The sequence below is a fragment of the Furipterus horrens genome, unplaced genomic scaffold (assembly GCF_987537825.1).
Source record: "Furipterus horrens unplaced genomic scaffold, mFurHor1.1.pri manual_scaffold_2, whole genome shotgun sequence".
Lineage (NCBI taxonomy): Eukaryota > Metazoa > Chordata > Mammalia > Chiroptera > Furipteridae > Furipterus > Furipterus horrens.
Window position 1 is genome coordinate 160,672,482 of NW_028327172.1, and position 15,903 is coordinate 160,688,384.

General features: G+C 37.1%; 2 protein-coding genes and 1 non-coding gene across 7 annotated transcripts in view; 2 read left to right on the forward strand and 1 right to left on the reverse strand.

Annotated features, from left to right (window-relative positions):
- LOC150019828 (platelet-derived growth factor D) overlaps window positions 1–15,903 on the reverse strand; it is a 272,810-nt gene that overhangs the window by 128,041 nt on the left and 128,866 nt on the right. The window lies entirely within an intron of this gene.
- Window positions 2,099–2,205, forward strand: LOC150019829 (U6 spliceosomal RNA). Its single transcript, XR_016509370.1, has one exon. It is a non-coding gene; the product is annotated as a U6 spliceosomal RNA (small nuclear RNA).
- On the forward strand, window positions 10,349–11,526 carry LOC150019830 (protein DDI1 homolog 1-like). Its single transcript, XM_090268066.1, is given in 2 exon segments — window positions 10,349–11,468; window positions 11,471–11,526. Coding segments are annotated over 2 exon segments (1,176 nt in total).

A 15,903-nucleotide genomic window follows, 5' to 3' on the forward strand; every position in this document is an offset into this window, starting at 1 on the left:
CCATTATCCTAAGAAGTGATAGGCATCTACCTAGAAGATGCTCAGAGGTTAATACTTTGTTAATTAATTATTAACACCACATGAAACAGCTAATTTTCTCATTTTCAGGATAACACATGGTTACCTAAGTGCAATGATGAATTCATGTATATACAAGCATTAATAATATTCTGACAATGAAGATTTATGAAGTTATTAAAGTGTACTTGAATTTATGACTAGGTCACTTTGAAACTTCTAACTTGTAGTTATAGTGTTTTTTAATTTTTAATTTTTATTTATTAATTTTTTATTTTCACCCAATATTTTTTTTTCCATTGTTTTTTAAAAGAGGGAGGAAGGGGGAAAGAAAAACATCGATGTGAGACTTCTGGCTAAGATGGAGGCGTAGACAGACATGCTGTATCTCCCTCCACAACTAAGAAGGAATACAACTACCTCAAAACTAGAAACAATGAGAAGTTCCAAAAAATCAAACTGCATGTAAGTCCAGCAAAGAAAGATAAAGAAGAAATATTCATCCAGACAGGTAGGAGGGGTGGAGCTGGGGCGAAGAGGATGTGGTATGGTGGCGGCAGCAACGGCGGCAGAGACAGGCTGATGGAAAGCGCAGTCACACATTTTAAAAAGTCAGGAGGGACACCTGGGGAGCATTCCCAGCTCCTCACCTGACCTCGCAGCTCAGGGTCCCAGCACCAGTGAAAATCAAGCCTCATTGCTTCTGATTGTGCAAACCAGTGGGGGTTTGGGTGGAGGCAGAAACTGCTGGTCTCTCAGCAGAGTACACATGTTTAAAAGGCCCCCACGGTACTAGAATGTCCACATACCCACCCACACTGGGAACGATGGCCAGGGCAACAGCTAGGGAGGTGCCAGTCACATACAAAGTAGGAGAAGTGTCCAGAAAAGGGGCAAGTGCTGGGCAAGCTGCATTGTCCCCTCCCGGACCTCTCCCTCACATATAGTACCACAACATAATGAAACAGGTTGCCCTGTACTGACAAATCCCTAAGGCTCTACCCCTTGCAATATAACAGGAGCGACAGCTCTACCTGGGATGTAGAGGCAAACAAACACAGGAGCCTGGCAGAATGAGGAGACAGAAAGAGTATGATCCAAAAAGGGGAACGGATCAAGGTTCCAGTGGGAGAACTGAGTGACGAGAAGATAGCCAGCCTAACATATGAGGAGATAAACAACCTAACAGATGCAGAATTCAAAACACTGGTGATAAAAATGCTCACAGGCTTGACAGATATGCTTGAGTATGGCAAATGCATAAAAGAAGAAGTGAAGGCTATGCTAAGTGAAATGAAGGAAAATCCACCAAAACCAGTGGTGAAGGGAAGGAAACCAGGGTTCAAATCAATTATTTAGAACATAAGGAAGAAAAAACACAGTCAAGCAGTGAAGAATGAGGAAGCAAGAATTGAAAAAAATGAGAAAAACTTCCCAAATTTTGTGAAGGGAATGGACATACAGGTCTGGAAAGCATGGAGGGTCCCGGGCGAGTTGGACCCAGAGAGGACCACAGCAGGATGCATCATGATTGAGATGCCATGGGTGAAAGATAGAGTCCTGGGGGCAGCAAGAGAGAGGCGGAGAGTTGCCTACAAGGGGGTGCCTATAGGACTATCAGCTGATTTCTCAGAGGACACTGCAGGCAGGAAGGGACTGGCAAGCAGTATTCAGTGCAATGAAAGGCAACCTGCAACCAGGATTAGTCTATCCAGCAAGGCTATCATTTGGAATAGAAGGGCAGATGAAGTGCTTCTCAGACAAGATAAAGCTAATGGAGTTCTTCATCACCAAGCCATTATTATATGAAATGTCAAAGGGACTTACTTAAGAAAAAGAAGATCAAAAGTATGAACACTAAAATGACAACAAACTCACAACTATCAAAAATTGAATCTAAAAAATAAAAAGAAAATCCAACTAAGCAAACCTGAATTGAACAAAATCATAGGTATGGGGATCATTTGGAGGGTTATCAGCTGGGAGGGGGGAGGGGGAGAAATGGGGATATAGTGCATGGGTTAAGAAGCATAATTGGTTGGTAGATAATAAACAGGATGAAGTTAAGAGTAATATAGGAGTGCTCGCTTCGGCAGCACATATACTAAAATTGGAACGATACAGAGAAGATTAGCATGGCCCCTGTGCAAGGATGACACACAAATTCGTGAAGCATTCCATATTTTTCAGACCGGAAAAAAAATCCGGGGTAGCAGTCCTCATATCAGACAAAACAGATTTCAAAACAAGGGCAATAAAAAGAGACAAAGAAGGACATTTGATAATACTTAAAGGAACAATCCATCAAGAAGATATAACACTGATAAACATATATTCACCCAACATAAGAGCACCCAAATACATAAAGCAAATACTAGAAGACCTCAAGAAGGCTATCAACAACAACACACTCATAGTAGGGGACTTCAACACTCCATTATCAACAATAGACAGATCATCGAAGCAAAGAAACACTAAGAATATGCAGGCATTGAACAATACACTAAACCACATGGACTTAACTGATATATATAGAACTTTTCACCCCAAAGAAGCAAAATATACATTCTTTTCAAATTCACGTGGGACAATTTCAAAGATAGACCACATGATAGGACACAAAACAAGCCTCAACAAATTCAAAAAATTGAAATCATATCAAGCATTTTTCAGACCACAATGTCTTGAAATTAAAAATCAATCTCAGAGAAAAAAATCAAAGACACCCAAACTCATGGAGAATGAATAACATGCTATTAAATAATGAATGGGTTAACAATGACATCAAAGAAGAAATCAAGAAATTTCTAGAAACTAATGATAATGAACACACAACAGCCCAAAACCTATGGGACACAGCAAAAGCAGTCCTAAGATGGAAGTTCATAGCAATACAGGCATATCTGAAAAGGATAGAAGAATCTCAAATAAAAAATCTAACCCTAAAGCTACACGAACTAGAACAAAAACAACAAACAAAGCCTAGGGCAAGAAGAAAAGGAAAATCACCAAGATCAGAGCAGAATTAAATGACATAGAGACTAAACAAACAATCCAAAAGATCAACAAAACTAGGAGCTGGTTCTTTGAAAAAATAAACAAAATCGACAATCCTCTAGCCAGGCTCATCAAGAAAAAAAGAGATAAGACCCAAATAAACAAAATCAGAAATGAAAGAGGAGAAATCACGACTGATACCACAGAAATACAAACGATAGTAAGAAATTACTACAAACAACGGTATGGCAAGAAATTTGACAACCTAGAAGAAATGGACAAATTTCTAGAAACATATAACCTTCCAAAACTGAATCAAGAAGAAGTAGAAAGTCTCAACAGACCAATAACAAAGAAGGAAATTGAAACAGTAATCAAAAATCTCCCTGCACACAGAAGCCCTGGACTGGATGGCTTCACAGGCAAATTTTACAAAACATATAGGGAAGAACTAACTACTACCCTCCTCAAACTATTCCAAAAAATCTAAAAAGAGGGAAAAATCCCAAACTCTTTCTATGAAGCCAGTATTACCCTAATCCCAAAACCAGGTCAAGACACAAGAAAGAAAGAAAACTACAGGCTAGTATCACTGATGAACATAGATGCTAAAATCCTCAACAAAATATTGGCAAACAGGATCCAGCAATACATCAAAAAGATCATACACCACGATCAAGTGGGATTCATCCCAGGGATGCAAGGATGGTTTAATATTTGCAAATCAATAAATATAATACATCGCCTAAACAGAATGAAAGGCAAAAATCACATGATCATATCAATAGATGCAGAAAAAGTATTTGATAAAGTACAACACCCATTTATGATGAAAACATTTAGCAAAATGGGAATAGAGGGAGCATACCTTAACATAAGTAAGGCTATATATGAGAAGCCTGAAGCCAACATCATACTCAATGGACAGAAACTGAAAGCATTCCCCCTGAAATCAGGAACTAGACAAGGATGCCCAGTCTTTCCACTCCTATTTAACATAGTGTTGGAAGTCCTAGCCACAGCAATCAGACAAGAAAAAGAAATAAAAGGCATCCAAATTTGGAAAGAAGAAGTAAAACTATCATTATATGCAGATGACATGATAGTATACCTAGAACACCCTATAAACTCCACTAAAAGACTACTCAATATAATAAGTGAATTAGGCAAAATAGCAGGGTACAAAATAAATATACAGAAATCTAAGGCATTTCTGTACACCAACAATATATTATCAGAGACAGAGACAAAAAAGAAAATACCATTTACTATAGCAACAAGAAAAATAAAGTACCTAGGAGTAAACCTAACTAAAGAGATAAAAGACCTGTACTCTGAAAACTACGTAACATTGAAGAAAGAAATTAAGATACAAATAAATGGAAGCAAATATCATGTTCTTGGATGGGAAGAATCAATATCATCAAAATGGCCATACTACCCAAAGCAATTTACAGATTCAATGCAATCCCTATTAAAATACCAACGACATATTTCACTGACCTAGAACAAATACTCCAAAAATTCATATGGAACCAAAAAAGACCCTGAATAGCAAAAGCAATCTTGAGACAGAAGAACACAGCAGGAGGAATCAGAACATCAGATATCAAACAATACTACAAAGCCATTGTGATTAAAACAGTCTGGTACTGGCATAAGAACAGACAAATAGATCAGTGGAACAGAATAGAGAGCCCAGAAATAAACCCAGGCCTCTATGGTCAACTAATATTTGATAAAGGAGGAAGGAATATAAAATGGAGTGAGAAAAGCCTCTTTAAGAAATGGTGCTGGGAGAACTGGACAAGGACGTGCAAAAAAAAAAAAAAAAAAAATGAAACTAGACCACCAACTTACACCACACACGAGAATAAACTCAAGATGGATCAAAGACTTAAATGTAAGCCATGACACCATAAAAGTCCTAGAGGAAAACATAGGCAGGAAATTTTCAGAGATTTCATATAACAATATCTTCACGGATACATCTCCTAAGGCAAGAGAAATAAAGGAAAAAATAAACAAATGGGATTACATCAAACTAAAGAGTTTCTGCTCAGCAAAAGAAAACATCAGCAAGATGAAAAGAAAACCAACCATATGAGAAAACATATTTGCCAATGACATCACAGACAGGGGACTGATTTCCAAAATATATATAGAGCTCATATGACTCAACATCAAGAAAACAAACAACCCAATTAAAAAATGGGCAAAAGACCTGAACAAGCACTTCTCCAAAGAGGACACACAGAAGGCCCATAGACACATAAAAAAATGCTTAATGTCACTAGCCATCAGAGAGATGCAAATAAAAACCACAATGAGATACCACTTTACACTAATCAGAATGGCCATCATCAACAAATCAACAAACAACAAGTGCTGGCGAGGATGTGGAGAAATGGGAACCCTACTGCACTGTTGGTGGGAATGCAGACTAGTGCAGCCACTATGGAAAACAGTATGGAATTACCTCAAAAAACTAAAAATGGAACTGCCTTTTGAACCAGCGATTCTACTGCTAGGATTATACCCGAAAAATCCTAAAACACTAATTCAAAAGAACTTATGCACCCCTATGTTCATTGCAGCACTGTTTACAATAGCTAAGTACTGGAAACTGCCTAAGTGCCCATCTGTAGATGAGTGAATCAAAAAACTGTGGTACATTTACACAATGGAATACTATGTAGCAGAAAGAAAGAAGGAACTCCTGCCATTTGCAACAACATGGATGGATCTAGAGAGAATTATGCTTAGTGAAATAAGCCAGGCAAAGAAAGAAAAATACCATATGATATCACCTAATACAGGAAACTAAAGAACAACACAAGCAAAAGAACTAAACAGAACAAAGAGCAGAATTCAGTTGATAGGGGGGAGGAGGGAGGGTAAGAGGGGGGATAAGTAAGGGAAGGTTTTAGTCAGAGAACATGTATAAATGACTCTTGGACATGGGCAACGGGGAGGGATATGATTGTGGGAGAAGGGGTGGGCTGGGTGGGGGAGAGAAATAGGGGAAAAATGGGACAACTGTAATTGAAAAACCAAAAAAAATTAAAATAAATAAATAAATAAATGCTAAAAAATATATATATATATGAAAGGATGAAGCCAAAGACCTTATATGCACAACCCATGGACATGAACTAAGGGGGGTAGGATTGCTGGAAAGAAGGGGGGTACTGGGCAGAGAGGAGAAAAGGGGAAAAAACTGGGTCTACTGTAACAACATAATCAATAAAATATACTTAAAAAAAACAAAAAAACAAACAAACAAAAAACATTGATGTGAGATAGAAACATCAATCGGTTGCCTTCTCATCCATGCCTGACCAAGACCAAACCACAACTTGGGTATGTATCTTGACTGGGAATTGAACCTGTGGACTTTTGGTTATGGGAAAGCACTCCGAGCCACACTGGCCAGGGCTAGTGAGAGTTTTTTTTAAGTGAGTTGATGACAAGTTACTATAAAATAGTACACAATTAAAAATAAATGGTTGGATGATATCTCTCAACCACTTCTTAATTCAAAACACAAGGCCCTGTTATTATTAATCTTACTATTTTGTGTTACATGGTTATTCTTCACACAGCAGGAATCAGAACATGAAAATATTTCTTTTCTAAAGGACAAAGGAAACAAGTAACTGTCAACCCACGAAGTTGTAAGTCATTTTAGTCCTGTTTTTAATTTGTTACACTAAATTTATTTAATCTATAAATATTTCTCTCATTGTAAGTAACCTTTAAACTTTCAATAACAAGGCATGTATCCCACAGATCAGAGTAATTTGTGTATGAGTAAGATATTAGAAGGGACCATAAGGCAAAAAATTGAGGCTGCAAACTTCCTTAAAAATAGGTAAATACACATTTAGACTTGGAAAATATACAGGGTAGGGTAAAAATATGTTTACAGTTGTTTGTATGAAAAATAATACAATTAATAAATAATAATACAAGAATAAACTCACAACTGTAAGACTATTTTTGCCCCACTCTGTATATTTTTAAAAAGCAAAATTATCAAAATATTATACAGTATCATTTTCTATATGCAATATATAACTTAAAAGGCATCTCTTTTCATGGTACAATGTTAAAACTAATAAACTAAAACAATAAATAAAACACACCATAAAAATATCCCCTGATGGGAAATGACATCATCTTTCAATTGCACTTTCAAAGAAATTGAAAACATGTCCCAACTGCATTATTGCTCATTCTCTTCTTGTTTCTCTTCCCATGTGTATGTTTGGGTACGTGTGTGTGTGTGTGTGTGTGTGTGTGTGTGTGTGTGTGTGTGTGTGATCTGTCCTTACAGTGAAGAAAAACTCTTAGCTGAGTTCCCAGCAGGTTCATACAGACTAAACTATTAGGTCTCCTGAGTTTCTTCAGTTGCACATCTAAGAGGACAATATGGTATTTAAGATTCAAAAATAGGCAATTCTAAGCTTTTCATATGAGAAAACTCCAAATATACTAATAAAAGATTGAACTTTCATTAGAGCATTTTTTAAAAAGATTTAATTTATTTATTTTTACAGAGAGAGGAAGGGAAGGAGAACAAGGAGGAAAGAAATATTAATGTGTGACAGAAACATCGATCAGTTGCCCCTTGCACATGCCCAATCAGGACCAGCCTACAACCCAGGCAACCCTAACCAGGAATCAAAGGCAACCTTTCACTTTGCAAGACCATGCTCAACTAACTGAGCTATGCCTGTCAGTGTTCATTTGAGCATTTTTAATGCATCTATTAAATAACGAACTATCTGAAAAAAAAGTTATTTATTTAAGACAGTCCTAGCAAAATTTATTGAACTAGTGTAAAGCAAATAGAATAGTAGAAAAATTAATTTTTTGAAATCCTCATCCGAGGATATATTTTTTATTGATTTTAAAGATGAAGGGAGAGAGAGAAAAAGAGAGAGCGAGAGAGAGAGTCAGAGAGAGAGAGAGAGAGAGAGAGAGAGAGAGAGAGAGAGAGAGAGAAATATGAGAGAGAGAGAGGGAGAAATATGAGAGAGAAACATGGATCAGTTGCCTCCTGCATATGCCTTGACTGGAAATTGAACTGCAGCGTTTTTGGTGCACAGGATGATGCTCCAACCAACTGAACCAACTGGCCAGAGCAGGAAAATTAAATTTTTAATGTAAGGAACCTGCTTAAAAATTCTTCATCTTTCCTAAGTTGCACTGAAAATATCAAGTGATAATTAAACCGTCTTAATAAGTCTTGATTACACTTTATTTTAAATATAATACCAGTCACATAAAGTAAGAAATCCAAACACAGCAAGCTAATATACTTGCTTAACATTTTAAAATTATTGTATATGCTACATAAAGACATTTATGCAGCTACTGTTTTTTTTTTTTTTTTTTTTAAGAAAAGACATTTATTTTGCTCTAATATCATGTGATGTACTAAATGGAACCATCAGTTATCTGGCTTTTTTTTTTTTTTTGTATTGTTTTTATAAAATGACAAATTATAAAAGGTATTATTGTGGATTCATTCCAAGGAATAGCTTTGGGGTTACTTATTTGGCTAGTATGAAATCAGTCTCATCTTTTCTATTTTCCAGGTGTTTAAGCTATACAATGAGAATTGATTTTCTGAGGGATAGCTCTGAGAACTTGCAGGAGTCTCACTTATCAAAGAAAGATTCAATTATGACCCTATATTGTACTTACCAAGGAAGAGAGTAAGGGAATAACTTTACAAAAGGCTCCTCAGGAAAGGTTGCCATAATCTCCCATTACCTAGATTAGCAATCTAGATACCTCAGAGTGCCCATTTCTCAGTGGTCTGTGAAATATGGACTTATGGTATCAGAATATTTTATTTTTAGCAGTATTTATATATATTCCCAATGACCCTCCAGTTTATTACATAATCAGAAGAGATTTTTAATTAAAATTTTGAGGTAAGAGAATTATATACAGGGTGGGACAGAAGTAGGTTTACAGTTATGAACACACAAAAGAGTTTATTCTTGTATTATTTATTAATTATTACATTATTTTTCATAACCTAAACTGTAAACCTACTTTTGCCCCCTACTGCTACAGCACTGAGTAAAATGAAAGAATCAAACAATATATAAACAGAAGTACTAAAAATCCCCAAGAGTCTGTGTTTATCTTTTCAGTTTCCAGGCAATTTTGCAGTACAGGTTTAAGGCCTAGATGGGTGGCTGAACTAGAGAATCCAAAGGATCTTTGCCAATCCTGTCATCATGTGATCAATGGAATGATAGCAGTTAATTAGCCATAGGGTCTATGGTTTACTTTTTGTGTTCTCAGTAAAGAGTAAAGTAGTAAAAGCACACAGTACAAAATGCCACCAAAAGTAAAGAATTACAGCAAGATCATAAAACATATTGCATTATGTTCAGTAGCAAAAAAAGGCAATGGTTTACATATATATATATATATATAAAATTGGCTTCTTTGGATGAGAACCCTGAATTCTCACTTTTCCAAAACAATCTCTATTCTACAAAAATGATTTCATCCTAAGGGGAATCCTCCTGTACTGTTGGTGGGAATACAGAATGGTGCAGCCACTGTGAAAAACAGTAGTGACGTTCCTCAAAAATTTAAAAATGAAACTGCCTTATGACATTGTGGTTCCACTTCTGGGTATATGTCTGAAGAAACCCAAAACACCAATTTGAAATAGATGCATCCCTACGTTCATTGCAGTGTTATTTACAATTGTGCATCAATAGACGAGTGTATAAAATAAGCTATGGTATATATGTACAATGGAATATTACCTTGCCATAATAAAAGAACATAATTTTACCATTTGAGACAGCATGGATAGACCTAGAGGGTATTATGCTCAGTGAACTAAGTCAGTCAGAGAAAGACAAATACCATAAGATTTCACTTACATGTGAAATCTAAAGAACACAATAAATAAACAAAACAGAAGCAGACTCATAGATACAAAGAACAGATAGATGGTGTTTTTAATAGGCTTTGAACGGCTGGCCTTAGAACCTAATGGACTTAAGTAACTTTGGTTCCATGGTAATGGACATTCTCATTTCCAAACAGCACACAAACAAATGAACTTTGGAACATAGCATGTTACCTCAAGGTTCCATGGGGCCAGTCAGTGGGCACTGAGGCTGGAAGGCAGTCCTCAGACTGGTGAGTGGCTGAGCCTCTTTGAGAGGTGAATGAACCTAAAACAAAGCACCCAGTCTGAGGAGCTTATGAACCACCAACGGAGACCAGCTCCAGCCAGCCAGTAAACAATCGATGCCCTCTGCTCACATGGGCCCCCTAGGCCCCTGCCATGCTGATCACTGTGTATTGTGTTCGAGGGGACCTCTCTGAGGTAACCTTCTCCCTCCAGGTCAGCCCTGACTTTGAGCTCCGCAATTTCCGAGTCCTCTGTGAGCTTGAGTCTGGCATCCCTGCTGAAGAGATCCAGATTTTCTACATGGAGAGGCTCCTTGCTGATGACCACTCTTCCCTGGGCTCCTATGGCCTCAAAAACGGCGATATGGTAGTTTTACTTCAGAAGGAGAACGTGAGCCCTCGGCCTTTGGGACAGAGGTCAAGCCTGCCTCGCAGAGATTTCACCGGGATCCCCATGCCTGGGACATCCAGCTCCCAGCAGCAGCAGCGTGCACAATCAGCCCAGCAGCCCCATGACCTAGACTCCGGAGAGAAGATGACATGTGCTCAAGGTCTGGGCAACCCTGCCTTGATTCGAAGCATGCTGCTCTCCAACCCCCATGATCTGTCCCTGCTGAAGGAACGCAATCCCCCCTTGGCGAAAGCCCTTCTCAGTGGAAACCTTGAGACATTTTCTCAGGTCCTGATGGATCAGGAAAGGGAAAGGACTCTGAGAGAGCAAGAGAGGCTTCACCTCTACTGTGCTGACCCCTTTGATCTAGAAGCACAGGCCAAAATAGAAGAAGAAATCCGGCAGCAAAATATCGAGGAAAACATGAATATAGCAATAGAAGTGGCTCCAGAGAGTTTTGGGCAAGTGGCCATGCTCTATATCAACTGCAAAGTGAATGGACATCCTTTGAAGGCTTTTGTTGACTCAGGTGCTCAGATGACTGTTATGAGCCAAGCCTGTGCTGAGAGATGTAATATAACATGGCTAGTGGACCGAAGATGGGCTGGGATTGCTAAAGGAGTGGGCACACAGAGAATCATTGGCCGAGTTCATCTAGCTCAGATTCAAATAGAAGGTGATTTCTTGCAATGCTCATTCTCTATACTCGAGGAGCAGCCCATGGACATACTTCTAGGGTTAGATATGCTCAGGAGACATCAATGTTCCATTGACTTGAAGAAAAATGTGCTGGTGATTGGCACCACTGGCACACAGACTCACTTTCTTCCCGAGGGAGAGTTACCCCTCTGTGCTAAGCTGGTAAGTGGTACTGGGCAAGAAGAGTCTCAGACAAGGAAGTAGCAGATACCATTAAACATTCATTCATGGATTCAGGATGAAAATAACATTGAAACAGGTCATGAATAAGCCACAAATTTGTAGGAATCTAGGTTCTGGGTAAATATAAGCCATGAACTCACTGGCAATGTAACCATTAAAGACATCAGTAACAACTAAACCTGGCCTTGGGATCAAGTTTGTAGATCTGTAACTATGTAGATTGTGATTGCCTGATTTGCACCCTGCTTTCATTCCCCTTATCATAAGTCACTGAACCTCACCCTGGGGAGGCTGTGGAGGCTCCAACTGATTTGCAAATAATCAATGAAAGAAAAGGCAGTTTCTTCCTTTAGAGACACTGTTCTATAAGATTACAGGGCAGCTTGTCCAAACCAGTTGTTATTTTGCAGAATTTGCTGAAAGAAACCATTGCTGCTGACTGCATAGGGCATCTACACAAAAGTATTTCAAGTCAGCACTAGTAATTATTTATATTCAGAGAAATATGTCTATTTTCACAGATTTTGCTCTCTTTGAGAAAGTTATTAGAAATAGTGGGTCAGTTAGACTTTTGAGTTGATTAATACTTGTAAAATTCTGTATGGGACAGCATAAGGGCCTAGTTCCTCATATTTTACATATTCTCCTGGGCTCTTCTGGAGTCCTGCTCAGCGCAACCCACTCCTCAAGGCTATTTTTGCCATATTTAAGAGAGTAGATTTTTCTTCTAGGATAGCCTAATATAACTTTCTTTTCTCCCTGAATCCAAAGAAACCTTGGTTATAAAACAAAGGCAATCAAGATGCTTCTTGGGAGCCTGGAAGTTTTCTTGTAGTGGGCGTGGGAGATAGGGGCAGCCAATGCTACAGGTCCTTTAATATTAAGTTCAAATAGATTGCTGTTTAAAAAAGTCTGCTATATAAATTAAGCTGCCACATAAATCTTGTTTGAAGAAATGTTTCACTGTTAAAATAACATTTGAAACCTTCTGAATGACAAGATCTCTAAGGCTTCATTCAGTTCTATGATCCATCTGACAAAGCTACCCTCCAATGATAGTGGAAAAGGGAAGATCCTAGACTTCACTACAATCCATGGCTAGACCACATGAGAGAAAAGGTTCGGCTGCCTGAGGCCATCAGACTCAGGGAAAATGTTTCAGGACAATAATCCATCAAGACTAGTATGAGAAAGCAGTAGATTCACAGTCAAGGAATACATGTTCTGATTTCAGCTCTCTATCATTTAGGCAGATCAGGTCACATATTATATAACTCAGATTTCTCATCTATAATTTGTTTCAGAGTAGAGAACTATTTTCAGGTACAAATATTATATTTTGTTCCACAATATCTTTTAAGTTTTCTATTGCCTCAAAAAGATCTAAAGCCACTCAAAACATTCTCAAAGGCTACAGAAGGCAAAACAAACTTCCCCTGTAATCACCATATTCTTCCATAGCCCTTTCTTGATGTGCTTCTTGGTGAGATTAATCGTCTTCCTGAAGAGTCACTTTTTCCCATGCAGCCATCATCAGTTGGTTCACCTCACAGTTTTCTTCTTCCTTACAGGGTTTCCTATGCTCATATTCCCCAAACTTGTCTACATTTGCACTAAGGTTTACACGCAGAAGAACTGCTAAAAATGACCAATGTAAACATCTTTCTACTTTTGCTTCTAAGTCCCCAGGACAAATGCAATGAACAAAATGAAGGAAGAAATTCAGAGTGAAGTCAGAAGTAAGCAATTTAAATGCTTATGAATTAAGGGGAACTGATTTGATAAGTGCATGGATTCCTTCACAGATAAAAATAGGCAAACTCCTTAGCATTTTCAACAGGACTCAGTATGCTATAAATATACTTCACATATATTAGTGCCACTAATCCTCAGAATAGACCTTCAAAATAGTTATCAGTAGAAACATTCTATAGATGAGAAATCAAGGCTCAGAGTTATTATGAAACATTGAAATATCGAATAGCTTAGTATTTTTTAAAACTTTTTTTGACAACAGTCTACATTTTAGATTGTGATTCAGCTTCACATCAAATACATATGTGCACACACACATTGGTCTATTTCTGAAACAAACAAAATAATATAAAATGTTTTATCCTTTCCTAGTATATTTATTTGAAAAATTACACTTTATTATTTTAAAATGTTAGTCATATCCCACTTGTATCCCACCAAGGTATCCTGATCCACAACTTGAAAACACTGACTGACCTACCAGATTGCTCAATTCGTCTTTCTGATTTCAAATGCCAAGTTCTGTTCACTGTGTAACCTTCCTTACCAGAAACATTTTAATTCTAGAGACTGGTACAAAACTGGTACAAAATTTTATTTTTATGGAAACTACCAAGACACTACCAGTAAAAATGACAATGGATGGCAGTAATCAGAATACACTCAACATTTACTTATTGAACACCCATAAAATAAGCACTGAGCCAGGTTTTTATGAATAGAAATTAAATGTGTAAGTCCAGTTCTAGACCTCAAGGTGATTACAATCTGGTAGAGGAAAGAGAAAATCTTGTAATCAACTAAGAAAAAAAAAAGTGTGGACATGTTATTAGTAATACGTGCAAAAGAAGAAATAAATTTTAAATCGGAGGTTATTTTTAAAATAATAAGCCAGTAAAATGTACTTTCCATATGTCTAAATGACCATTACTGATGCAGGAAAAAACAAAGAAACATACTCCCTTCTTAAAGTTTAGGTTGCCAAATACAATTTATAAGTATCTACTATAGGAAATTAACTGCCTGGAAAACGATGAACAAATCTTCATTTCATTTTTCCCATTAGAAATCATGATAAAGAAAACCTGCTTAAAATAAAAAGCCATTAAAAAAATCCATTAAACTCTTGGTTTCACCTAATGCCCATTTAAATACCCACCTTACCTAAAAGAAAGTCACTACTGTTGATAAGCATGTATTTCAAAACTACGTTAATGCATTCTGCTTTAGTTAAATACGAAGACTGATGTTTTTTGAGATTAGTAGAGCATCTAACATTCCTTCTTAAAATATGGGGTCATAAAAATTGATCTTTTTCTAGGGGATAATCCACTCCTCCCAAAGGAAAAGACAAATGAATGTCTGCACAGATGAATTCATCTTCGCTGCAGGTACAAAATGTTGCCTTTTTAAGAGAACACTGTCATTTGCTAACATCCAACATTCCACAGAGAAACACTTGAGTAAATAATTGGGGAGTAATCTGGGATTCACACCAGGACACTGTTGCTAAAGATATTAATCACTGCTAACATTCTTTGATGTTAACAATAGCCTGGAAAACAAAAGAAGAGAAACAACAGTAAAAAGAAGTAGAGGAGAATGAGGGATAAAACAGAAACCTAGAAATATGGGTTGCTTTTAGCTAATTCTCTCTTGATTTAAGTGCTATTTTATAAAGTGGGTGGGGACCGGGCTGAGACTAAAGACTACCTACCATTCCACAATACTTTATTCATCACAGGTAAGTTATCTAAAAACAAACAACAACAAAATTTTTCACATGAGAGCCTGAATCAAACTTGTTTCTGAACTGCAGTTTGTTTGCCTTTCTGGGTCCCCCTGTTAGAATCTCAAAAATTTCTAAGGGCCCCTTATGAGAAAATTGGGATTTGCAGTCCTGCTGTGATTTCTATGTCTTTCTCACAGGACTCATTTAACAGGCTGTGGAGATGGGCACAGCTGGGGGTAGGTAGGTGGCTTTGTTTCTTTTACTACATTAAATGTTTCTGGTGACTACTTTCTCTCTTTTTGAGAAAGACTTTTATGAATCCAGGTTTTCTATATTTCTAAGCAGTAAACCTTATTTTAACAATATCATTTGGAAGATTACAAGACAATTTCCTCCTATGTTAAAGTTCATAGCAGGCAACATGAGCTTGCTCCAGATGAAGGTGAAGTGTATATTTTCCTTCTGTTAATTGATATATTGATGTTGTTTCCAAATAAATTAGACGATGAACAACATAAGCAGATTCCAGGTAAAATAATCATATCTGACAAATTTTTACACTATGGCATCAATCACTATTCTAAAAATCTTACTCTACCAGCACTTTACTACAAGGACCCCTTGTGATGCAGAGGAAAATTAATTTAAAATTACATTAATTCACATAGTCTGCCTTCCAAACTCATGTCATGTCAAGGGATTCAATTAGTCTATCAGTCAAAAACTACCAGTATTTTTCATTCATCCATGTTAATTAAAACTCAACACACTTTTTCAAGAGTCTTGTAATTGCCCTATGCCATTCAGAGAGACAAGGAAATGTAAGTTATAGACTTTGCCTTTGAACAGCTTAAAAGTTTAAAAGTCAACTTAGAGGAACTTTAAAAAATACAAAGTAAACAATTCAAAAATATTGACTTCAGTGCTGAATCATGAAATACTACAAAAT